This window comes from Hypomesus nipponensis, chromosome 22 (genome assembly GCF_054491055.1).
Source record: "Hypomesus nipponensis isolate SF chromosome 22, ASM5449105v1, whole genome shotgun sequence".
In the NCBI taxonomy this organism is placed as follows: Eukaryota; Metazoa; Chordata; class Actinopteri; order Osmeriformes; family Osmeridae; genus Hypomesus; species Hypomesus nipponensis.
Window position 1 is genome coordinate 731,336 of NC_140382.1, and position 25,163 is coordinate 756,498.

The 25,163-nt window shown below is 40.5% G+C and overlaps 1 protein-coding gene and 1 pseudogene across 2 annotated transcripts in view; one reads left to right on the forward strand and one right to left on the reverse strand.

The window, feature by feature from the left end:
* Positions 1 to 10,486: 10,486 nt before the first annotated feature.
* dqx1 (DEAQ box RNA-dependent ATPase 1) overlaps positions 10,487 to 25,163 on the reverse strand; it is a 49,156-nt gene continuing 34,479 nt past the window's right edge. For both annotated transcript variants that reach the window (XM_084686681.1, XM_084686682.1), the window contains 6 exons: positions 20,718 to 20,876; positions 20,343 to 20,534; positions 14,297 to 14,422; positions 12,116 to 12,306; positions 11,801 to 11,991; positions 10,487 to 11,595 (listed from right to left, as the gene is read on the reverse strand). In XM_084686681.1, the coding sequence (XP_084542807.1) occupies positions 11,379 to 11,595; positions 11,801 to 11,991; positions 12,116 to 12,306; positions 14,297 to 14,422; positions 20,343 to 20,534; positions 20,718 to 20,876 (1,076 nt within the window). In that variant the 3' untranslated portion in view covers positions 10,487 to 11,378. The remainder of the gene's footprint in view (positions 11,596 to 11,800; positions 11,992 to 12,115; positions 12,307 to 14,296; positions 14,423 to 20,342; positions 20,535 to 20,717; positions 20,877 to 25,163) is intronic.
* Positions 14,534 to 15,519, forward strand: LOC146235934 (uncharacterized; annotated as a pseudogene).

Here is a 25,163-nt window from a genome sequence, read left to right on the forward strand (position 1 = left end):
GTGGATAATGACCAAAAATAAAATGAAAATAAAATAAAATTTAGCTCGGCTACATATTCACACCCAACTCTTTTTCCCATTTCTGCTTGACATATAGGGTTGAATTCCCTTTACTCTCCATTAATTGCTGATACAATGCAGATATTATTCTGTACCTCCCTGAGTTGTATGTTCCTATTACAATTTAAATTACACCATTTTTGTCCTGGTTTGTATTTGGTTTTACCTCCCTCTCAAAGTAGTCCCTTAGTTGCAAATATCTGAAGTGATCCTGGTTATACAATGCAAACTTTTCTTTTATCTGCTGAAAACTGTGTTAAGTTATTTTTGTTGGCAAGTAGCCGTGTAATAAGCGGGATAATGTAAAGAACGCCGGTCAATATCGGGAAATAAGCCCCTTCAGCTTCGCGTCGCATTATCCCTTACAAAAGAAACGTTCTAATTTCCTGCGCTTTCAAACAATCAGTGGAGAGTGGATAGCAAGGGCAGCTAGCTTGCCTCTAGCAAACTGCTTTTGAATTAGCCATGTCCCCCTAAATTAATATCGAACTTATTTACATTTTGGGGGGCTTATTTTCAGTTAGCAGACTGTACTATTTGAATCGCAATTCCATCTGAAATACTGCCAGTGACAACGTTATTACAGTAGCTTGTTTCAAAGGGGGTTCCTTGTTTCAAAGGGTGTTCTTAATGAATTATGCAAAATGACTAGGCTAAATGCTTGAAAATATCACTAGAAGGGAAAACGCCCACCTGCAACTGAAGCAAGCAAGCACACCCTACAATTTCCCCAGAAATTGTACCTTCTCTAGTTTTCATATATGTTTTTGATTGACACACTTTTGACAAATTTGGTTTTTCCTGTGAAAAGTTTTCTTTTCACTAATTCAACAATTGCTTTGTGTGCACCATCGCAAAGCACGTCACTACAAGCTGCTGTGATCCAAGATCATTACATTAAATCAGAACTCTAATAGCTTCCATCATAAGAGACTGAAAGCACTCATACAGACCATTGTTTTATTTGGGTTCCTCCGGTAGGAGGGAACCTATTGTTATTGTTGGTATTCTTCGTCGGTCTACCAACGCTGGACCAGGTCGTCTACCGAAACCCAGTCTCCTTGACGGCCAACGCCGGTCCCATCCAACGTCTTTAAAGCAGAACAATGGATTTTGGTGTTTCAAAACCCATTGACATTGTATGACTATGTTTAGCTTGTGTTCTGCTCCTCTCTCTTACCAACCGTCTCTGCAGGAGGGAATCCCTCTCTGAATTGCTCCTCCCAAGGTTTCTTCCATTTTTTCTCTTGTAGGGAGTTTTTCTGGGAGTTTTTCCTTGTCTTCCTTGAGGGTTTAGGTTGGTTGAGGGGCAGTTCTATGGGCGTATGTGAAGCCCTCTGTGACATGCTTGCGTGTAAAAAGGGCTATACAAATAAATTAGATTTGATTTTGATTTGATTATTCTTATTAGGGTTCCTCCGGTGGGAGGGAACCTATTGTTATTGGCCACGTTTCCCAGATTCGTTAAGAAGCTCTTAAGCGCTAAGAGCTTTTTAGGAGCGCTCTTAAGAGCACTGTGAAAGAAGGACGTGTTTCCCAGAGTCGTTCTTAGCGTAAGAAGATCTTTTACTAAGAAGGAAATGTAAGATCAGCCTGACCCACTCTTAACAGCCATCTTAGCGACCAAACACTCACAGCCGTGTCAGGGAAAGTTATATCTGACACAAAGGAATACTAAAACCATGCGTGATAATAAATGCAGAACAAGAAAAATTATAGCATAAGAAGAAAAATAACGATATAAAAATAAATAATTGCCCATGTGTTCCTGTAGCTACATAAATAAAATAAATCATCACTACCATCACTCATTAAGTTTTCACAAACATTCCACATCTGCGTGAGTTTACATTAGATATAAAAACATCAACAACCCTGTGGTATTTAACAGATATCAGGGAAACTGACAGGTGTAATTAAACTCTGCTGGAACCTCATCAAGAGAGGCTCCACCTGCCAGTATATATATAAAGGCGTTGCTGAAGTCCACACGAGTGAGACACCATGGCTGCAATACAGCATATTTTCGCTGCTAATCAACAGCGTCGTTGGGCGCGAAGTCAGATAGTTTATATAAATGCCTATGTGCGTCAGCACTTCTCCCCACTGAATGTGCTGTCGGACCGGGCTGTCCAGTCCAAGTACCGGCTTCCCCGTATGGAGATCCAACGCCTCGTCACGGTAGTGTCACCACTCACCACACATCCGGAGGGCAACCCACTGCAATTTTACCCTCAGTATCCATCATTCGTCGGGAGGGCTGCGCTTGTCACCTGTAAAATGTTGCCGCGTGATTGTTGTCACAGCCATGCTGCACAACAAAGCAGTGCGCGTTGGAGCAGATGAGCGGCCTCCTGAGGATGAAGATGGGGAATCATCGGAAGATGAAGCCCCCAACCTCGCCCCCCACGAATCCCGAGCAGCACTCCACCAAGCTGGTGTCCAGACCAGAGAGGAGCAATCTCTTTTGATGTCTATCAGCCCCTACGCCGTCACCACCAGTCACCAAGCACGGATATCAGCACCACCCTACTCCCAACAATAAACCCACTACCATCACACAACCCATATCAACTATCATGTATAGGGCTCAAGGCCGTAGCCATGGAGTCAACATTGGGGGGTACGAAATACATAAATATAGCTGCAAGCAGCGATGAGGGTTCCTCTGCAAAATGGCAAAATATTATTAAAATGTACATTGTAGAAGGTCAAGAGTTGGACAACAAGAGAGCAAAACTACTTCAAGTTGGGCCAACTACAATAGTCTGAATGGGGATTTGAACTCATGAGCATAAGGTTACAAGGCAGACTCTCTATCTTCTCTGCTACACACCAACTGTTGAGAATGTATGAGTAGAAAGGCAAAATAATTAGCTTTGGTCAGCTTTGGGACAAAGGTTAAGGCAACCTTATACTTTGCAGGTCACTGTCCCAGTCCATTGAGCTATTCTCAGTGTTGAATATTGTCATTTTCAGTTACTGTATAAAAAAGTACGTTGTTTCGTCTGTGGTAAGAGTTGTTAGATTCAGCCAAAGTTTAAACTACTCAAATTCAATCATATTTTGACATGCCAACGTGAAATTGTTGATGGTACTTCAGAGTGATGTCATCTTGAACCCAATAAGGTTTGAAAACCATCAGTCAAAATGATATCAGATTTATTGACACAAAGATATTGAGGCAATGTGGACATTTACATAAATACACCCCTTTCAGACATTTTGTATTACATTTCTCATTCCATTTCACCCTATATAAAAATACACCTGCCCGCACACTATCCCAATCCATACCGTTTACCTCCCTCCCAGCGCAAGTCATGCCAAAGCAGAAATGCTGTAGCGGACGCATGAAGTTTAGGTGACGACCAATAATTGCCTCTCACAGTCAAAACACATTGCTCACAACACTGTTTCCAGAATTTCTCAAAGATGGCTTGAAGACCGCTTTCCAGAACCACGGTCAATTTACGATTCAAGAATAGCCTAATTGAAAAAAGGTTTATGGAACAACCCATGATCAACTCCTTGCGGACATTGATCTACAATAGCCGACTATCACTTACGATTAAACCACACAACATGCACTCTCAGGTACTAGTAAATTTAAGACTTTTTAATAACACTTCCAATTGAAATTAAAGACCACATTTATGATGGAAATACAGATCAAAAGTAGAAATATACAGTAATCTTCCCAAACACAGATGTCTGTTCAATATGAACACTATAGTAAAATGACAACAATCGGTTGAGTTTAAGAACATTGACTAAATGTGTGTAATGCGAAAGGATAACACAAAAATTGAATTGCTGTCCTAAATTATATTTTTTATTACACAATGGTGGAGCAGAAACTAGCAATTCCATGAATCCCATGGAAACAAAGGCAAATGTGTAAGATGTACTGATGTGGAGCACAAGTCATCCAAGAAGCAGTACTTCTCTTGAGTGGTTTTTATTCAGATGACTAATCAATGGATTTAGGTCAAAAGTCTATAACTTGAACTCGTTTCATTACTTAAGACACTAAAGGTCAGCAGCTTGGCATGCTGGGACATGGAAAGGATTAAACATTTAGACTTTCATCAAAGTAAAAAATGCTGGTTTGTCCTTTTTCATCAATGTCCTCAAAAAAGCATGTCTGCAGAGCTACTGTGTCTGTGGGGTGACTGTGTCTCTGGAGGGGCCAGCAGGGCCTGCAGGCAGGGGGAAGCAGGGCCTGCAGGCAGGAGCAAGCAGGGCCTGCAGGCAGTCAGTCAGGGCAGGCCAGCTGGATGAAGCTGTCCTGGGGTCAGGGCTGAAGAGAAGCTGTCCTGATTCTGATTCTGTCCAGCTAGAGGGGGGTAGTCCAGCAAGGGATCAGTTTTTCTCTCAGTATCCTCTGTTGAACTCTTGAGCAGGCCTCTGTATGACCCTCCAGACCTGTAAAAGTGAAGAAAGGATCCATGTCAGTTGTGAAAAATGAAGCTTTTTACATCTACACTTGACATAAACTACAGTTTTGACTGTGAAATGCAGTGGCATTACTTGAGCTTGAATCCAAATGTGTTGAACTGATGGAAACCCGGCCATGCAAAGTCACTCCAAACATTTGGCTCGATTCCAGGCTCTGGCAAGAGTATTTAGCTCTAAACTGGTCAAAATACACATCTGACCAAAGACCAGCTTGACCTTTGCCTGTAAACAGTGATTCTGACTGTCAGAGACCTTTAGAAAGGTTGATCGAGTGAAACTAGCCTGGCTAATGTAGGTCGCTTTCTCAGGAAAATGACAAATGAAATAGGCTTGGTTTGAAGGATCCTATATACTGGCTATCTTCAGCAAACTCTTGTCTACAAAAAGCAGTCCTCCCTGACGTTTTAGGACTAGAATTTAGTGAATTACGATATTGTTTACACACTGCCAGTGAGTGAGCGAGCCGAGTCTGTCACTGAATCAAAGTCAAAACAATGTACCCCCGGAACGCAGTCTCACTCCATTTGCAAGTTTTCCACAAATCACAAAAATAATCGTAGCATCTGGCTACTAGCACAATTCCTACCTCTCCTAAAGGCTTCCCTCCTCGAGGTTTGGTAACAAACACATTTTGATGTCAACCGAACTGTAAAATGGTGAACTTATGAACATGACGCGGCAAAACATGGCTGCCGCCTAAGCCGATGCGGTCTCCCTGGCGCATAGGCTTATTACAAAGACTTTCTCGACCCAAGTCAAAATTCTGAGCCGACAGGTCTGTGGGGAATTGCTTGTTCTCCTAAAAGCTGCCCTCCTCTACAGTTTAGATGAATTTGCCGAGATGCTACATGATTCAGTAATTACACAGAGGGAAAAACCTAGCTACTTTTCGAGTTTGGTTTTCCGTCACTTCAAACTCACGATCTAAAGGTCTCAAAGTGCTCAAACTTTCAACATAATTCAAGAGTAGTGTACTTTCACAAACCTAATCATTGATTCTAGCTTAAAATGTGTAAAAATAGGACTTACCGAACGTGGCTGCCTCCAACAAGGCTTTCAGGTGATTCCAGTTGATAACAACAATGGCCGCCCAAAAATAATTTATATTCGTAACGACGAGCTGCGATTGGAAGCTAAATGAAACAATTTCCAGAAAGGATGTGTGTGCGTCTCGCCAAGCTCGCGCGTGTCAGTAGGTTGACCACCCGTTCCTCTTAGCGCTGTATAGCACAGCATTTTCAATATGCGACGTGCGGAACAAGGGGTGAAAATGCTGTGCGACACAACGCAAAGTGGTCACCCTAGTGTCAAGGGGCAGGATGAGTCTGTGAGAATTTGGAGCGCGCGCACTGTGGAGCAATTCAATTGAATTCAATCATATATTGACATACCAAGGTGAAATTGTTTTTGTTTCTAGAGATTGATGCCGTCTTGAACCCTATTAGGTTTGAAATACAATCAGTCAAAATTATATATGATTTATTAACAAAAAAAATATTGAGGCAATTTGGACATTTACATAAATACACCCCTTTCAGCCATTTTGTATTGCATTTCTTATTCAATTTGACCCTTTATAAAAACATGTATTCTACACATCTGTTACAAATTTCAAGTCGATTGGATCTATGGTTCATGAGGAGAAAGGTTTTGAAGGTTGTACCAAATTTGGACCGTACAGCAAAATCGATCATGGTGGACCTTATGGGTTCTTCAGGCTTTTTTGTTTCCCATGAGAAATAAGGAATGTATACCAATTTTCAGGCATTTTGGAGTAATGGGGCGCTGGAGAAATCACGTAGACTTTGGGCGTGTTTTATAGCGCCACCTATGGGCACACATGGGGGCCACTAGCCGTGTGGGAGTAGTGAGGGACCTGTTGTATCATTGGGCCAAATTGTAAAAAATCGGGTCCAAGACTTTTTGAGCTATTGAGCCATTTAGCAGAGAAGGAAAATAATAAGAATACGAACAAAAACAATAGGTTCCCTCCTACCGGAGGAACCCTAATAAGAAAAGGTAGAAACCCTCTAGGCGGCTTGGCCACCAATAAAACTAACAATAACAATAGGCAGCTTCGCTGCTTGGCCCCTAATAATAACTAGAGAGGGTACAATTTCTGGGGAAATTGTAGGGTGTGCTTGCTTGCGTTGGTTGCAGGGGTCCGTATTTAATTTACATTTTACAGCTGATATTTCTGGATATTTTATATAAAAATGCATAGCCTACCTATTTATAAAGATTACATATATTTAAAAGCACATTTTTTTCTGCTCATTTACAACTAAAAATACTAAGAGTGAAGAAATAGTTGTCTTCTCATTTCCCTGCAAGAAGGAATGGTGATCAGCAACCATAGTTGAAACAAAACTAATACATATGCCAGACAGATGGTGTAAAAATTGACCTAATCCCTATGACTTAACCCTTTACTGCCTGAGCCAAAATTCTGAACATTCCATATGCTGTTGAAATATGATATTCATATTAATTAGTGCTGTCAGTTTAACGCGTTATTAACGGCGTTAACGCAAACCCAAATTAACGGCGTCAATTATTTTATCGCGCGATTAACGCTCTTTTTGGCCTAGCAAACTTTGTAGTTTTTTTCACATGCTGTTGCAACAACTACCGACGTTAGAAAAACTACAACACCACACCGGATCTAGCTAGACCGGAAACAAAACAACAGGCACGCCAAACACTCGTTTGGCTTGCGAGCTGGCTAAAGAGTAGTAGCAGAGCCCGTTTACGGATATTAGACATTCTCTGGTAGTAGGCTAACGTTACGTTTTGAGTGGATGACGAGTGCGAGATGCCGAAATGGATGCCAATAAGATTCTGAATGGAAAGTTTGCTTTTAAAAAGTTGCCTAATGGTTCTATTGACAAGACCAGGGATCTGTGTGTTTTGTCGTTGTAAACTGAGCTATCATCGCAGCACGTCCAGTCTGAAATACCACTTGATGGCCAAGCACACAGCTGATGCGAATTCTCTGCCCCCTCGTCAAAGCCAGGCGATTGCAATGTTGTTTTCAATAAAAAAAATATTTGCACTAAGCAATCCGAACCACTTTTCTATGTTGATAAGAGCATTAAAATTTGAAAAAAGATTGGGACAAAAAAAAATCAGCGACATTTAGAATAGATAAAAATGTGCGATTAATTGTGATTAATCGCGAGTTAACTATGACATTAATGCGATTAATCGCGATTAAATATTTTAATCGTTTGACAGCACTAATATTAATATTTTATGAATTTTCATGTTAAATCATACACCTTAACTGTTAATACCATATTGAAGAGGAGAACCAGGGGATTTTTATGATAAAATGTAGAATGTGACGAGTCTCCATATTTCGATCTCATTTTTCCAGCTTTCGTATGACGTCTTCTCGTCAAACGGTGGCGGAACTTTGTAATTCCCAGCAGCGGCCATCCTCTGCTACCAATGTTAAACCATTAACCACAACGACAGTTGTTCGAGTTTAGACTTTTACTGAACGTTAGCATATCACATGCACAACCATGGCCGTCGCCATTATTCACAGTCAGAGAACAGCAACCCGCTTGCCGCGCACGCGCAGTAGATAACATGCAACTTAACAGCTGCTGCTGCAGTTTGTGAGCTATAACGTTTCGTGCACATTTTCAAAAGAGGAGCGAACCATGGACCAAATTTTTTTTTTAAAGAAGGATGTTATTGCTCGGATAATAGAAGCTTTTATTCAAATTTTGCTTGATATTGTGGCTTTGTTTAAACTCTGATGCATTGGTATGAGTATTAGTTAGGCATACGCATAATAATTTGGTCATAGAAAGGGAAGCCTACATAACAGGCTACTGGGATTTTGTGGGGTCCCCCTGGGCTGGGGACCCCGAGAATTGTCATCACCTTTGCCCCTAAAAGAGGCCCTGCTCACCAGTGTGCAGGTGAGATTTTCCATATGTGCCTCAGCCATTGGCTGCGTTTCCCAATAACAATGGATCGTAGGAACGATCGAGCAAAAAACAAAACCATCGATATTTCTGACGTGCGTTTCCCAAACATGCTCGTATGGGAGTAGGCTAATATGCGGTTTCAAGAGCTACGAATTTTCAAGAGACACTTTAGCTACGATGTCTTTGGGAACGGCCTGTAAAACTAAGATTCATTGTATGATGGATTCTACCATCAATTTAGGCTTACGATGCTTTCGGGAAACGCAGCCATTGTCAGTATCCTTGTGGAGCCTCATCTGCCATCAGCATTCCCAGGGGCCCAGTTCTATGCCTCCAGCCATTGTTGTCAACCTCCTGGGCAACTCCGGCCACCTGGGCGCCCTCCAGTAGACTTCCATTAGCCCTCCAGACCGGCTTCATCCTTTTGAGTTGCCTCCGGGTCACCCTCTGGACCCGCTCTGCCTACCCTGCTCTGTGTTCCTGGTGGGATTTGGAACCCACCTGTGGAGAGGGGGGGGGGGGGGGCGGGTACTGTCATGCACAGGTGGCCACAGTGGCTGTGTTCTTCAATGTCACGGCCAACTCATCACCTGCATCCTTGATGCTTAATTTGATTATTTTCACCTGTGCCTTTATTGGTCCCTGTTTGTATAATGTCCTGTGCAGTCTTTATAATCTTATCAAGTTCATTCCAAGCATGTTATAGTCCCGTGTGTTGTCTGCTTTGTGACCTTTTGTCTGTTGTTTAAAATCCCTCTGCCCTTGTATCCTACCCCTCTCCATCGTCAATCCCCTTCACAACATGAGATTACATGGGTCATTGATTGCAGAACCAAATTTACCTTGTCACAGTTGAATAACAACAGTTCAGTGGGTAAAATGGACATACAGTGAACCTCAAAGTCCATTGACACCTCTTTCCTATGTAAATCTCACAATTAGAAAAATGTAGCTGTAAAACAGTCGGTTTGGAAAAATACCCCATTGGGACGTCACAAAATACATTTGCCAGAAAACGAATAGCAGTCTAGCCTATTGCTAACGCCTGTCTAGATTATCTATTTGAAAGAACTGGAGAAACACAGGTGCTAGATACAGGATACGTTAGCATTGCTAATAACTGTTACCAACAAAATAATGCTACAGCTTGCGGTTGTGATGAACATAAGGTCAGAACGCACCTCTTTTCAGCAACAGCTTCATAACAAATCCTGCTTTACATTGTCCCAGGTTTTCAAAACCATTATTGGTTGTGAAATGGTTCCCGAAAATGGTTCATTTTTCAACTATGACAAGGTAAAATCGGTTTTGCAATCAATTGCCCCTTTAACGCTGATTTGCAAGGAATGCAAGAACTGCTAGATAGCAAAAGCACCTAGACTGTAGGCATGTGAACTAGTTTTGCTTGCTAACGCAAGAGCATAGGTAGAATGTGTAACGATTTATCCTAGTTTGTTGGCAATGGGGCTAACTTTATTTCATGTTCCTGACTGTTTCATTCAAATAAATAACCTCTGTTGTCTTGTAAATCTACAACTCAAGATGCATGTTTGTCTATTTTTCAGCAAGATAGCTAGAGCTATCCACCTAAAGCAATCTTGTTTGCTTCAACAACAGAAGTGGAAACAACTAACGTGTCTAGTCAGTCTGTTGAAAACAGTGTTGTGTAGACAAAATAGATTTATTTGTACGTTTTTATTTCAAGTCTCCACCTTCGTTGTTTCAGTGAGTGCTGATGACCGTGTTGCGTCTTTGCTCTGCAGCTTCACTCATTGTAAAACAACCAATCAGCGCGCAGCTCATCTATATATTCATGAGCATGCCATAAAAGGAGAAAACCTAGCTTTTTTTCCCGGGAAAATTGCACTGGATGTATCAGGGGGCATAGAACAGCACCCGGGCCATTTTCATCCCAACCAAAGTTACATACCCTATTTGGAAGCTTTAAGGAACAATGTGAAATACCCCAAAAACCCAGTCAATCACCCCTTTAAGGTAGTGAAGTAAATAAAGGCCAGGTGTTCAGGAAATAAACATTTTATTAATGTGTGTTCAAAATATAATTTTGATAGATATGGGGAAGATGCCCTGAACTTACACACACATTATTCAAACAATTGGAGTGGGGAAGAAATTATCAGAGTACAAACACTAAACACTAAGGGTAAAAAGATTAATCGTATCACAAAAGTTTCAGATACCATTGAAATTGAAGCTCTGTACAATATCGGAAAGTCCATTGTAAACCACTCAGCCCTGAGATTAACACAGATTCACACTGACAGGTTCACTTTCTTGGTGCTTCTTGGGAATTAAATATCATTCAGTGACTGCCTGGGAGCATTTATTGATTAAATGAAAAGTGTACAAACCACAGTTATATATAAAATCTTCCCCAATATATTGCGTTTTATATATTTGTGTTTATTTTATTTCACCTTTATTTAGCCAGGTAGGCTAGTTGAGAACAAGTTCTCATTTACAATTGCGACCCGGCCAAGATACAACATAGCAATAAGACACATACAACTGAGTTTCACATAGAATAAGCAAGCATAATAAGCACAGTAATTACAATAAAACAAAGTATTTTAAAATACTACTTTGCATTAAAATGTGTACAATAAATCTGTATGTTTGCTTTGTGTTGAAGCTTTTTCCCATATCTAACAATTATATTCTTAAATTAGGTGATGTTTCCAGACACCTGTACATTAACTCCTGTTCCCTCATATGTAAACAGCTTCAATAAAAAAGTGTCTTGTTGGTTAGTGTTTATTTACTCTTGTGAGAGGATCATTAGTGTCGTTCAGAAGAGTAATCTTGGAAGACATCAGTGACAGAATTTGAGTGCATCTTGCACAACGTATCCACAACTCTTGGTTATCTATTTAAGGTTTTCACTGGTTCCTTTTATTGGACTATACAGAGTTCGGTGCTGTACTGGCTGTGAGTTTCTCCCACGTTGTTGGGATTTCTCTCTTTGTGCGTCCTGCCATAGGCTCCATCTGAGCCCTCCTCCTGGTCTTCGTCTGGGGAAGCCTGACTCTGTCTCAACTCCATCAGCAGCTCCTTCCCCTCACTTGCTGGCAGGTTACCCAGGTAATATTGAGGGGCCAGCTCCACTAGCCTATCACATTGAGAAGAGGCGAGGAAAGAGGTTAAGTTTTTATTATGTTTAGACACTCAGAAGGAGACCTGATGAACTGAGTGAGACAACTGTTGAGCCTGCTGCAAAGACAAAACAATTCAGATACTCCAACAAAGTAGTAAAAAAAATATTATGTTTATAAATATTATTGTATTAATCAAAAATATTTAGCCAGTATACTCACATGTGGGGATGAACTTCGGAGGCAATGCGGATGCAGTTGTCATGGGAGATGGTGAAATCATGGTAGAGGACCCAGGTGGGTGGGCTGGGGCGTGGACGACGGCACAGGTAGGAAGAGAAGGGATGGAGGTGAGCCACATGGCGATGAGTCAACAGGAGGTAGTTACCAGAGCCATCTACATCATGCGCCACCTGAAGGACAAGGAGTTTGGGAGAGTATAAGAGGAATTGCAAGAGGAAAAGCTGGAAAGGTTAGTAGGCATCACAATGATCTTTTACCCATAAGATTCACACAAAATAAATTGGTTTTCTCTACCTTGAGGAAAAATCCTGAGATAAGCGCACGCTTGATGTTGGTGCAGTTATCTTGGCAACCAAAGGCTGGAGGTGAGACAGGCAACTCTATTCGCTTCATCACTTCCAGGAGCTCCCCCCTGATCAACACAGCTAAACGTAACGCAACTGGGTTCAAGAAGTTGGTGGTACACCATGCTTCATCTTCGTTGTCTGTAAAATAAATTTCTAGTCAAGTCAGGTAATTTATAGAGCATATTTACAAACAGCCAATGCCGACCAAAGTGCTGTACAAAGTCATCAGATAAAGGCAAAATAACAATAAGTAGGAACAGCCGACAAACAACACAATTACAACCCGAATTCTGGAAAAGTTGGGACATTTTTAAAATTAGAATAAAATTAAAACTAAATTACTTCAAATCACATGAGCCAATATTTTATTCACAATAGAACATAGATAACATAACACATGTTTAAACAGAGAAAGTTTACAATTTTATGCACAAAATGAGCTAATTTCAAATTTCATTCCTGCTACAGGTCTCAAAATAGTTGAGATGGGGGCATGTTTACCATGGTGTAACATCTCCTCTTCTTTTCAAAACAGTTTGAAAACTGGGCATTGAGGTTATGAGTGTCTGGAATTTTGGTGTTGGAGTTTGGTCCCATTCGTGCCTAGGTTTCCAGCTGCTGAAGTGTTTGTGGTCGTCTTTGACATATTTTTTGTTCAATGATGCGCCAAATGTTCTCTATAGGTGAAAGGTCTGGACTGCAGGCAGGCCAATTCAGCACCCGGACTCTTCTATGACAAAGCCATTCTGTTGTAATAGCTGCAGTATGTGGTTTTGCATTGGCCTGCTGAAATACACAAGGCCTCCTGAAATAAACGTCTTCTGGAGGGGAGCATATGTTGCTCTAAAACCTTTATATACCTTTCAGCATTCATAGTGCCTTCCAAACATGCAAGCTGCCCATACCGTCTGCACTTATGCACCTCCATACCATCAGAGATGCTGGCTTTTGAACTAAACGCTGATAACACGATGGAGGGTCTCCCTCCTCTTTTGCCCGGAGGACATTTCCAAGAAGAATGTCAAATTTGGACTCAGACCATAGAATACTGTTCCACTTTGAAATAGTACATTTTAAATGACCCTTGGCCCACTGGACACGACGGTGCTTCTGGACCATGTTCACATATGGCTTCCTTTTTGCATGATAGAGGTTTAGTTGGCATCTGCAGATGGCACGGCAGATTGTGTTTACCAACAGTGGTTTCTGGAAGTATTCCCGGCCCATTTAGTAATGTCATTGACACAATCATGCCAATGAGTGATGCAGTGTCGTCTGAGGGCTCGAAGACCACGGGCATCCAATAAAGGTCTCCGGCCTTGTCCCTTACGCACAGTGATTTCTCCAGTTTCTCTGAATCTTTTGATGATGTTATGCACTGTAGATGATGAGATTTGCAAAGCCTTTGCAATTTTACGTTGACGAACATTGTTTTTAAAGTATTCCACAATATTTTTATGCACTCTTTCACAGATTAGAGAGCCTCTGCCCATCTTTACTTCTGAGAGACTGCCTCTCTAAGACATCCCTTATATAGTTTATCATGTTACATACCTGATATCAATTAACTTAATTAGTTGCTAGATGGTCTCAAAGCTGAATTCTTTCAAAATGTCTTGCTTTTTCAGCCATTTGTTGCCCCCGTGCCAACTTTTTTAAAACCTGTAGCAGGCATCAAATTTGAAATGAGCTCATTTAGTGGATAAAAGTGTAACATTTCTCAGTTTAAACATTTGTTATGTTATCTATGTTATATTGTGAATAAAATATTGGCTCATGTGAAGTCTTTTAGTTTTCATTTTATTCAAATTTAAAAAACGTTCCAACTTTTCCGGAATTTGGGTTGTACAATAAGCACGAGTGACCCTAAACTGACCCGAACGCCAAAGAATAAAAATATGTTTTAAGACGAGACTTAAATGTCTCGGTGGTGGGGGATGACCTGATAAAAATTGGCAGTTTATTCCACAGAGTAGGGGCCACTGAAAAGGCACAATCACCTTTTGCTTTCATCCGAGTCTGTGGAATGGCTACTACTTCTTCTACATTGTGATATAAAAATAATAATCACTTTCGAGAAAGTGTAACTATGTAAGTGTTTAAAAAATAGCGAATCCAAGAGACTCACGTTGTATGTAGGCATTGTAGATGTTAATGAGGGTGAAGTGGTCTCCCTCTGTGTGCAGTAGGGGGAGTCTGTGAGTAGCTGCAGCCTCCTCTCTGTTAGATGGTGGAGTCACAAAGCATGGCGGAGCTGGAAACAGAGGGCAGGGGGACTGTTTAGTAAAGTATTAAGGGTCTTATGTCCCTGCAAAGACATCGGTGTTTATCAATCCACGTTTTTCACGTATTCACAGCCTTTGCCATGACACTCAAAATTGAGCTTAAGTGCATCATGTTTACACTGTTCATCCTTGTGATGTTCATCCTTGTGACTTGATTGGAGTCCACCTGTGGTTAATTCAGTTGATTGGACATGATTTGGAAAGGCACACACCTGTCTATATAAGGTCCTACAGTTGACAGTGCATGTCAGAGCATAAACCAAGCCATGAAGTCCCAGGAATTCCCAGGAATCCTGTAGACTTCTGAGACAGGATTGTATTGAGAGTCAGATCTGGGGAAGGGTACAGAAACATTTCTGCAGCATTGAAGGTCCCAATGAGCACAATGGCCTACATTATCCATAAATGGAAGAAGTTTGGAACCACCAGGACTCTTCCTAGACTTGGCCGCCTGGCCAAACTGAGTGATTGTTGGAGAAGGGCCTTAGTCAGGGAGATGACCAAGAACCTGATGGTCACTCTGACAGAGCTCCGGAATTGCTCTGTGAAGAGAGGAGAACCTTCCAGAAGGGCATCTCTGCAGCACTTCACAAATCAGACTTGCATGGTAGAGTGGCCACACGGAAGCCACTCCTCAGTACAAGACAGCTGTCTGGAGTTTTCCCAAAAGGTACCTGAAGGACTGTCAGACCATGAGAAACAAAATTCTCTGGTCTGATGAAACAAAGATTGAACTCTTTGGCCTGAATGTCAAGCATCATGTCTGGAGAAAACCACACACCGCTCATCACCTGGCCAATACCATCCCTACAGTGAAGCATGATAATGGCAGTATCATGCTGTGGGGATGTTTTTCAGTGGCAGGAACTGGGAGACTAGTACGGATCGAGGAAAAGATGAATGCAGCAATGTACAGAGACATCCTTAAGGAAAACCTGCTCCAGGGCACTCTGGACCTCAGAATGGGGTGAAGGTTCATTTTCCAACAGGACAATGATATATGGTAGAATATATTTTAAATATATGTAAAATTATATGGAAAGATATACATTAAATATATATTGTACAAAGCATGTGTACATATGAGAACATGCCCATACAATATACGTATGGTGATATTTACATTTAGTCATTTAGCAGACGATCTTATCCAGAGGGACTTTAGTACAGTACTTACTAACCCTAACCCTAACCCTGTACTTATATGGAACTAGAAAGCTGACAAAAGTATCTGAATTTGAATGTGAAAGATTGAATTATTTGTATGTCGAATTTCATAAACCTGAAATATTTTACTGTTGAATATATAATATCTGAATTATTTGTATGCCGAATTTAACAAAACTGAATTATTTTGATCCAGAAATACACATTTATAAAATTCAGATTGCAGGAATTCAGATTCAGATTTTGTCTGAACTAGGCCAAAGGTGAAACAGCTTGCCTTCACAGGGAAAAGTAGACGATTTCAGAACGACCGAATCTCGACATTCTCTGACCAAATTTAACCTCAGAACAAAAGCTAAGAGTTGCTCGTTGGAGGAAGAGTATGGAGCAAGTGCTTATGAAACTTGTAAAAACTTGTGTCTTCTCCTCTGCCAAAATAGGCAGTTACTGTTACCAAGTGAGTCGAGACAGAGTTGGAGGGCGGCGGAGACCGATGGAAGACGCAGAACAACTGGCAAAGCCTATATATTTATGTTCCGTTGTTCTCTTTTCTGTGTTGGAGTTCTTTTAAGAGCTTGATGGCATCAACATCCAACCTGATATAAAATCATGAACTTCAATTGTGTCTCTTAATTATAATACCCACACAGAAAATCCAGGTTGAATCAAGTCACGCTAGCTAGCTACTGTATTGCTAATACCCAATTTTGGATGGTCAAGCATATTTTTCATTGTCTCCTTATTCCTATCAAAGTCAATGTTCATTTTCTAAGTGACATTTCAGATCGGTTATGGATAGTGAGATATTTGCTGTCTGAGAGATCGGACATTTGACAGCATAGATATATGGAGTTATCTATGGTTAACAGGATATATCTGTAGTGCGGCCGGGTGTGATTGGATTCATTGTCCACACGTCGTCTGGAAGTCAGTTTTGATCAAATGCCAACGATCTCCATACTAGATCTTGCCGACATATCTTCTACACATCGGGACGTATGTGTGCTATCCCAGATACGTATGTGTGATCTGGGTATTCCTCCAACTAGCAACTCAGTTTGTTCTGAGGTAAAGTTTGGTTGTTCTGAAATTGTCTACTTTTTCCTGTGAAAACAAGCTGTTTCACCTTTGTCCTAGTTCAGACAAAATCTGAATCTGAATTTCAAGAATCTGAATTCCTGCAATCTGAATTTTAGAAATGTGTGTTTTGGGATAAAAATAATTCCGTTTTATTAAATTTGGCATACAAATAATTCAGATATTATATATTCAACAGTAAAATATTTCAGTTTTATGAAATTCGACACACAAATGTCAGATCTTTCATATTCAAATTCAGATACTTTCGTCAGATTTCTAGCTCCATATACTTACAGGGACATACCCCGAGGCAAGTAGGGTGAATTGCCTTGCCCAAGGACACAACTTCATTTTATCACTGGCAGAAATCAAACCAGCAACCTTCTGATTAATAGCCTGATTCCCTAACCGCTCAGCCATCTAGAAGGTATTCTAATAATGTTGTCAACGGCAGTATTTCAAATGGAATCCCGATTCAAACAGTACAATCTACTAACTGAAAATGTGCCCCCAAAAACGTAAATAAGATTGACATTTATTTAGGGGGAATTGGCTATTTCAAAAGAAGTTTGCTGGAAGCGATCATTGTCAGTATATATTTCCAATATTTTTCCATATAATTTGACCTATATTCAAAATATATTCCAGAATATATTGACCACATATCTGTACATATATTTCATGTATATCTTTCCAAATAATTAGGATTTCCCCGTCAGGGATAGGCTTTAAGGTGACACCCTCCTGAAGTACTGCAAAGTTTCACCTTGATATATGAAAATATGACTAAATTAGAGCTGTTTGAGCTTTGACCAAATCTGACTATGCTTGCCATCGGAGTAGGGCTGCAACTAACGATTATTATAGTAATCGATTAATCTGTCGATTCTTTTTTTGATTAATCGATGAATCGGATAAGAAAAAAAAACACAAAAAAGCATTAATTTCCAACCCTTTATTCAAAAACAGAACTGACAGTGCAAATTCACAGTGCAAAACATCTTCAGAATGTGCACAAACAGGCACACAATTTTGAAAAAGTTATTAATATTAGCATGGATTTAATGCTATTTTCAGAGATGAGCAATTTATTTGAGTTTTGTTTAAAACATTTTTGGAAATTGAAAGGTTGTGGAAGTAGGCCAGACTTTATTAAAATAATCTGGTGTATATGTATGATTTTTTTGACACAATTTAGAAAAAAGTTAAAGGTCACATGACATGCTGTTTTTGGATGCTTTTATATAGGAATTAGTGGTTCCCTAATACTGTATCTGAAGTCTCTTTCCCGAAATTCAGCCTTGGTGCAGAATTATAGCCACCACGAATAGTCCCACAATGAGCTTTCCTCAGAACGCGCTGTTTCTGTGTCTGTAGCTTTAAATGCTAAATGAGGAGGAGAGGCAGCACCATGCGGTAATGTTTACAGTGGATGTATCGCAATGGCTCGTAGACCCGTTGCTGTAAGATGCCTCGAATTTGCCCATTCTCATCTGATAACCTGGGTTTGCAGAGCTGCACACTCGGGCGGATATCGCATGCGCCATAACACCAACAGCAGAACGTTATCCACATAACAACGAAGCGTACAACACTGCGTTACAGAATGTGTATTCACACACATACTTGATGCTATCTACCTCTACATTAGCGACAGTACCTCAGCTGATGGCTGCAGAGCTAATGTTACAGCCAGATTCTAAGGGTAACAAGCTAGGTAACCATGTCGCAAGCAACACAATTATATAGCGTTAGTTGACTTACTTGTCCGAGGTTTGTAGCTGGACCAAGGAGTAGGCTACTGATCCAGAATTTAATTTCAGACGGTCAGCAAGGCTAACTTTGTATTGGCTCAAGTTAAGGAAACAGTGGTGTCTGAAATGTTTGGCGCAGACATGCAAAACTTTGAGAGGTTGTGTCTGCGCATTTCCAGCGAAAATATGTGCAGAGGCTCCTTGTGACGTCAAAAGGAGCAGATTTTCAAACGGAGCGTTTGAGCCATCATTTTATCCAAGGCGGAGAAGAACACCCTGGGATTAGTTTACACCTATTGAAAATTCTAGCCACTGGGGGACCAAAGGCAGGCTAGGGGAACTCATATTAATGTTAAATAACCTCCTAAATTGAAGTTTTCATGTCATGTGACCTTTAAGATTTGCAAGGATTAAGCTATTTTCAAAGATCAGTGATTTTCTACCATTTTATTTGAAACTTAATTGAAAAAGTAAAGGCTGTGGAAGTATACCAGACATTAAGATACTCTGGTGTCTGTCTGAGGTTTTATATTCATAAAAATATTGTAAAAGTCTGCATTTTTCAAAATGGTATGGGTAGTTTTCACCCGGTCCCTAGCGCGACGCTGCAAAGTAACATCTTCCGAATGTGAGATGAATGTCGAATATGAAACTAACTTCACCCTGGTCAATTAACACACCTTTTCGACGTATTTAGTGTGAAATGCTCCCACACCTTGGATGACTTAGGTCGTACTGATTTCTCCGCCATGTGTTTCAGAACAACGTTACTCAACAACGTCTCTCCGATGGCCTTTCCTCTACCTCCGCGCTCAACTAAACTTTAAAAAAAATACTCAAACATCTCTGCAACTTATTGAGTGGAGTAATAATCGCGCGACACAACGAATTGATAACTAAATTCGTTGCCAACGCTTTTAATAATCGATTTTAATCGATTTAATCGATTCGTTGTTGCAGCCCTACATCGGAGAAACGTCTTATTTTATTATTCATTTACTGAACATGCCTAGGTCATGATCTAGGAGTGGCTCGATTGGATGAGAGGTTCTTCTAGTAAACAAAGGGTTGTAGGTTCAACTCCAGGCATAGGCATTTGGGGTGGCCACCCCAAAATGTCATTCACTATCCCTGGCATTTGGATGCTGATTGACATTTAATTTATCTTGTAAAAAGAAGCGTTTCTTTTGACATCTGGCGGCGCATTTTTTCAATCGAGGATATTTCCACAGTTCACCAGTCAGTCACAAATCACTACGCCAGCGTCTGATACAGCGCCAGCTACGGAAGACTAGAGCGTCATATTACAGTTATCGTTTTAAGGTTTAGCATTGGGGTTGAGGCTTCCTGAACAAAATGTTATGAAAGTTGAGTTGCTGGGCCGCAGAGAGCAGGTGGATTGGCATGTCGGACCCCGCAAACACTACTGGTAAACAACCAACAGCCTAATATTTAACTTACACACGTCTTTCTGTGTGGGTCGCTACTCGCTACACTATTTTTGTACTTTAACTGCTAAGATTCCTTGATGAGATGCCTTATCAATCTATTAATGTTACAAAAGATTAACACTGCAGTCAGATAGCTACCCTGTTTGCTATTGTATATGACTGTTTGAAATACGTATTTCAGAGTAGGGCTACCCATGATCTAGTAACTTAAAGGCTGGTAGTTGATTGAAGATTGACTCTTCAGTTTGTCATTATGGGGTATTGTGTGTATAATTTATTGAATCAATTTTGGAATAAGGCTGTAACATAACAAAATGTGGAAAAATTGAAGCGCAAATATTTTTGGGAGGTTGTGGTTGTGTTTTAAAGTAAGTGAGAGATAAGTAGAGGGTGTCAGTGCATGTGTACATATGTAACCAAGAATTTTGTATGTTTACCTGTTAGCATGGCAGCAATGGTGAGCAACTCATTGACACAGTCATACTCGCAGGCTGCTATCAGAGCCTTGGCCAGTGAGGGCTCTAGAGGAAGCTCGGACATGATGATGCCCACCTCAGACAGATTGCCATCGTCATCCAGCGCTGCCAAATAGTCCAGGTCCTCCAGTGCCTGCATCAGAGACTCTGGAGCTGGGAGGATATAACATAAAAAAACAGTTGGAAGAAAGGAGAATATAAGATAATATTAAGATAAGAGTATAAAAACAAAGTACATTGACCCCATAGTCATAGATGGTAACTGTCTGTCCTGAAGCCTAACTTAAACAATATAGGAGTTATAGGACACAAAACAGTGGGACTGTTTTCTATTACCTGGTCTATCTAGGAACTTGCACTGGCCCATGTCAGCAATGTCCAGCCTCTTGAGCAGCAGCACTAGGTGGCTGAGGTTCTCCTCCACCACCCCTGGACTACAGGCCTGCACCATGCCTTCCTCATACAAAGACTGGGGGTACAGACGGAAACATAGACCTGGGAATGTGGGTGGTGGGTGAAGAAAGGGGAGAAAGAAACTTTATGAAAAAATATAAATTGGGAAAGGACAAAGCTGGTCCATCATACATTGATGAGTCAAAAGTAAAAAGTAACACATATTAGATCTACTGAACTATAACGAATATATTTATATGTCTGATACATTTATTAAAATACACAATATTGAACTGAAGGTCTACAGTAACTCAACAGCACTGTCTGTGATAAAACTACGGTACATCCGGAGGACAGGTAGCCCCAGTCCTCCTCTGGCTGCATTTATTTCAATACAAAACCTAGCGGCTGGTGGGCCGAACCACCCGTCCATAGACAAGCATGGTAAATAATAGGGGTCGGGTGGGAGAAAAATTTGATTCAGTCTTCTAGCGATTCACATTGATTTAAAAAAAAAAAAAAAAATTTAATAGAGAATCAACTTTTAATCGCATCGTGACCCCAAGAATCGATTCTAATCGTGAGGTACCAAAAGATTCCCACCCCTAGTAAATAATACTATTTCCAGATGACTTCTTCCCACCAGTCAAAGCTTTTGCAGCATGAACTGACATGCTGTTCAACCAATCCAAAGAGGATTATTGGGGGCGAGACTTCAGTGAAAATTTGTGACGTTTGTTTAATAGAGATATTATTCTGTTCAAATGAGGTATTTCGTATTACAGGAGACTGAAAGTATATAGATGGTTTTCTTGGTTTTAGAAATGTTTATTTGTGTTCAGTTACTGTATCAAAGCAGCTAGTAGCTAGTACTAGCTAGCTACTAGTAGCTTGCAGCGTGTGCAAGAGCAAGAACTTTTCTCCTCCCCCATGACTAAATGTACTGAAAATGTTGTGGATGTTTAAATGAAGAACCCCTTTAGTTACTGGGATACACGGAATAGGTGAGAACGTTAGACTATAAGTGTTATAAGCACGAAAGTTCGAGGGGGACTGTACTGCGACCCTAGGAATATCGGCAACACAAAAGCAGGGTACATATAAATGCCGACATAAATTTCAAGCCTCTGGGGTAAAAAGCGCATGGACCAAATGTGCCTACCTTCTGATTAATAAAGAGTTATTATCTGTATCTTGTTTTCCTTTTAATAAAGAGAGGGTCTTGTTGAGTAAAATGTTCCCATGGCCGCAGTGATCAGATGTGTCTCTCCCTCTTGTCACCTGGCCCATTTTTATTTTCATCCTTTGTGTTACGATTGATAGGCTATACAGTATAATTATATTATATTTGGTAGAGCTATGGAAGATGGGGATAAACTCCACATGCATTACGTTACATTAGTTATAGTACATTTACAATAGGTTGCTAGTTGGATTATTACTACAAACAACATATTGTATTTTATTTTTTCTCCTGTCCTGCCAAATTATTTGAGTCACCAGCCACCACTGCTGCCTAATATGCTGTTATGCTCAGCGCTGACCCGCTGAGGAATGGACTCCTGAAGGTGCCCAGTGGTGTCTGGTACCAGAACATTTGTCCTGTAAGGAGATCCTGTGGATCAGATTTGCAACCACATCCCACAGACGCTCTGAGGTCATGGGAACACCATGAACACTTCATCATGTCCCTTAAACCGTTCCCAAAAAATGTGTGCAGTGTGGCAGGGAGCATTTTCCAGATGAAAAAGGCCACTGTCAGGGAAAACCATTGCCATGCAGAGGAGTACCTTGTCTGCGATGATGTTTAGGTAGGTGGCACGTGTCAAACTGACATCCACATGAATGGCCGGACCCAGGGTTTCCCATCAAAACATTTCCCAGAGCTTCTGTATCAGCTTTACTCACCAAGTAAGTTTACACAAACAAGGAATTTGCTATGGCAGAAAGGGACATACGATAAACATAAGAGTTTTAAATATAAAATGTAGAAAATGTACAACAATATCTAAATAATTCGGTAACCCTTCCTTTTACAGTCCCTTAAGTACTAGGTATTTACATAGAAAATAAAGGGTATGTTTTGTGTTTTATTGGGTATTACTAATTGGTACCAAGGTGGTAAATACAGAGATAAAGTGTTTACCCGTTAACTAAATACTAATGTGCTGGTCATTACTGGGTAATTTTCACTGTTCCTAATTAGGTAAAGACACAAGACAAAACTTAGTATTTACCTGTAAACGTATAAATATTACTATTTAAATACCGCTGACAGTAAGTTGGTAACTACGGGAGATATATATACTAAATTATAATGTGTTATTGGGTAAATACCACTGCTACCAAGAAGGTAAAGAAGGCCAAGCTCCAGCACATTACCAGCAACTATTACCCTGCAGTTACCTAAGGTTTATGTCGGTAACAGTCCAGGTCTAATGAGAATATAAGATAGTACTTTCCAATAAAATACCTTTTCAGATACATTTATCGATGATGGCCTCATTTACTTGGCTGGTATACCTACCTATACCTTTCCTCTACTATCATGGTAAATCTTCTTGGATACGGGGTTTGTTCTTGCGCATGTTTGGACTATTTACTCAGTAAGTAATCTGAAACTTGACTGTAAAAGGAAGCCGTGTTTGTTTCCATGGTGTTACTAAGCTCTTACCATTATCCTTTGTAAGCGAATACCACTTTGTCAACGTTACCCTTAGTATGAACTTGTACTATACGTTCCAAGGTGATACCAGGTAAAACATGGCTATGTACTCGGTAAGTAATCTGAAACTGGACTGTAAAAGGAAGCCGTGTTTGTTTCCATGGTGTTACCAGGCTCTTACCATTATCCTTTGTAAGCGAATCCCACTTTGTCAACGTTACCCTTAGTATGACCTTGTACTATACGTTCCAAGGCGATACCAGGTAAAACATGGCTATGTACTCAGTAAGTAATCTGAAACTGGACTGTAAAAGGAAGCTTTGTTTGTTTCCGTGGTGTTACCAGGCTACCTGTTACCTGGTATTCGCTTACAAGGGATAATGGTAAGAGCCTGGTAACACCACGGAAACAAACACGGCGTCCTTTTACAGTACTTTTCTTACATTTGTTCTTAAGAAAGTTCCTAAGAAAAGTCTACGTGTGATTTATGACATGTTCCTAAACAGCAGAATTGTTTTTAGGTGTGATCTTAGAATGATGAATCCCAATATGTCGTCAATTGAAATCTTGTGCCCCATTACTCCTCTTTAGTAAAGGTAAACTCCCTGTTAATTCCCATGAAAGGGCATGAGATGGCAGGGCCGTGTGCACACTCAGAGAAATGTTGAAAAGACAAAGACGTTGGAGGCCTCGACTCCAAGAGAAAGACAAACTTAAGTAATTCTGAAGTGGAGGTACTGCAAGAAGTTTGCGACAAACAACACATTTAGTGCATCAGCGGTGGATTCAAAGCAGTAAATAAAACCGATGCATGGAATGCAATTACTCATGTTGTGAACGGTGTATCTGGAGAAGGGTGCATACTTGATGAAGTTAAAAATAAATGGTTTGATATGAAATCTGTGGCAAAAAAAACATTTTAAAACACCATCTCTGCAAATCAATCGGTATGGTCACAGAAGATGCGTTCCCTCCTCAGGGCACAATCTTCAACATTTTGCTGCAGCAATAAATACGCCTTTGTGTGGTGTAGTCCTAGTGTGCGGAATAGGCCTACTTTGGGCCTATAAATACCGTGATAAGTCATTTAGCCTATTATTGGATGGCAAGGTTCCCCGTTAACATAATTGATGTGAATTGAAGGCAAAGCAAGGCTAGTTTATTTATACATAGGCCTAGCACAATTCATACACAATGGCAATTCAGAGTTCTTTACAAATGAGCAGAAGTGTAAGTGTTGTGTGTATTTATTAAAACAAACAAACATATAATTATGTGTAAAATAATGAAAATGATTAGTAGCAAAATTATAAACGAGAAAAATATTCAATTTTAAATTAGAACGGACGAAAACGGCATAACTACTTGTTTTGCACAAACATGTCAGTGCTCAATTGTGTGTAAGAGTGCTCTCTTGGGTGTAAATTCTGTTCTTACCCAAGAACAAATCCCAAATAAGAAAACATTGGTAAATGCAAGAATCTTCGTGAAAACTGTGTAAGTGGGGTTTAAGAACAAATTTGTTCTTAAGAACATTTGGTGAATGAGGCCCAGTGTTAGTGGCAGTTGGGAGTTCTGGGCCTTGTTGATGAGGCCAGCTGCCGACGGAAAGAAACTGCTATTGTGGCGTGAGGTTTTGGTCTTGATGGACCGCAGCCTCCTGCCGGAGGGGAGTGGCTGGAACAGTGTGTGTCAAGGCTATGAGGAATCGGCCACAATCTTTC